The sequence below is a fragment of the Otolemur garnettii genome, unplaced genomic scaffold (assembly GCF_000181295.1).
Source record: "Otolemur garnettii isolate 467f Iridium unplaced genomic scaffold, OtoGar3 scaffold00052, whole genome shotgun sequence".
NCBI lineage: Eukaryota > Metazoa > Chordata > Mammalia > Primates > Galagidae > Otolemur > Otolemur garnettii.
This window is the reverse complement of record NW_003852447.1, coordinates 7,061,970-7,063,632: the sequence shown is the minus strand read 5'-3', so window position 1 is coordinate 7,063,632 and position 1,663 is coordinate 7,061,970. Positions and strand designations below refer to the sequence as shown.

General features: G+C 33.8%; 1 protein-coding gene across 1 annotated transcript in view; it reads right to left on the bottom strand.

The window, feature by feature from the left end:
- Positions 1-947: 947 nt before the first annotated feature.
- The window catches only part of HEATR5A (HEAT repeat containing 5A), a 113,233-nt gene continuing 112,517 nt past the window's right edge, over positions 948-1,663 (bottom strand). The window contains exon 33 of the mRNA XM_023514397.1: positions 948-1,303. Coding sequence (XP_023370165.1) covers positions 1,005-1,303 — 299 coding nt within the window. The 3' untranslated portion in view covers positions 948-1,004. The remainder of the gene's footprint in view (positions 1,304-1,663) is intronic.

Genomic DNA, 1,663 nt, shown 5'->3' with positions numbered 1-1,663 from the left:
TTTCTCCATTCTGAACATGCCTCATTACTTCGGTTTGTAATTTTTAACAGGGAGGTGCTTTGTCTTGACATAGTGATTCACACAATGTAACACTGATCATGAACAGAGTTAAAAATCTTTTTCAACCAATTATGACTTTATTATTAGTTCTTTTCTATATTAAAATATGCTTCAGTTAAAAAAATACTTTTGTTCACTTATGATCTAAATTGGTTGTACTAAATTTGGCATTTATATAAACTTATAATCGATGTAAAAACAATATAGATATGAATCTATATTAAACGTATTGATAAATTTTCAACAAACGAAATAAACAAAACTGTTAGGAATAAAGGTAACAGAAAATCTCTCTGAAAAGCAGTGAAGTAGAGATGGCCTATTCTATTTAAAATAAATAAACTTTTCCATTTTCTGAACCTAATACTAACCAAGAGATGGTGAAAAGTCATAGTATTCATAGATACCAAATCTTAAGTCACACTGTAAGGCTGTAATTAATTTGCACATTGGGAGATTCTAGACCAAGTTTCCTAAGTAGTTTTCCAATCATTTATCTTGTTTGAGAAATCCAAGAAAGTTTAACACAATTACTGAATAAGGCAGAATTTTAAAGTAGCAACTGGGATACAATGTAAGTGCAGCTAATTTTTACTAGAGTCCAATCAATATCTGTCACAGTATTAAGTATATTGTGTGTACAGGCTGTTAGAAGAAATCCATTTAATCTTTAAAGCTGTGGATTTAGTAAGTTTAGTTGTTTAGCACTTTCTTAAAATCCGGGCAAGAATTCTGATAGCTCTGTTGTCTTATCAAATGGAAAAAAACTCACAAAAAATGTTAAGTATGCTGTTACTTGGAAAAGTCACAGCTATTTAAGGTAAAACAATCAACTAGATCTCCAAGTGCACTTGGGTCTAAAATGTCACTTTTGTCCCCAAAGAGAAGGAAATGATCAAGTATTATTTATATAAAAAGTGCTTACTATTCCAAAAAATATAATATCAGAGGAAATTGGTCTTTAATTGGATGCTTGAATTCTTTCCAGGGTTCTTAGATGTTGGTATCTTGACTTTGATACTTTCCTGATTGCCCTTTACAGCAGACTCAAGGCGAGCTTTCAGGGCAGGAGAAGAAGCCATTAAACTTTTAAAAACTGATGAATACTGAGGCCCAATCTGCATGAGATTTTGCAAAGCAAAGTCATGTAAATTTCTCATTGTGGAAGTTGCAGATCCCAGAGCATTCTGATCCAAAAGGAAGGAAATGAGGATGGGTAAAAGACAGGCCACCAGCTGAGAGCCTAGAAAGTAAACATACAAAGTAAGTTCGGAGACATACATTTTCATTATACAAGGCTGCGATGGCACTTGATCTGTACATGTAATTTCCCTCTAAGGAGGAAAACAATTCTTCTAATTTCTTCTCCTAAATTACTATTAAATAATATTAATACTTGGAATTAAAACAACATCTATCTTTCAATGAATGTAAAATACAGATATTAGTAGCCAAATGTTTTACAATTTTTTTTGAGACAGAGCCTCAAGCTATTCCCTGGGTAGAGAGCTATGGCATCATAGCTCACAGCAACCTCCAACTCCTGGGCTCAAGCAAGTCTCCTGCCTCAGCCTCCCAAGTAGCTGGGACCACAGGCGCCCAC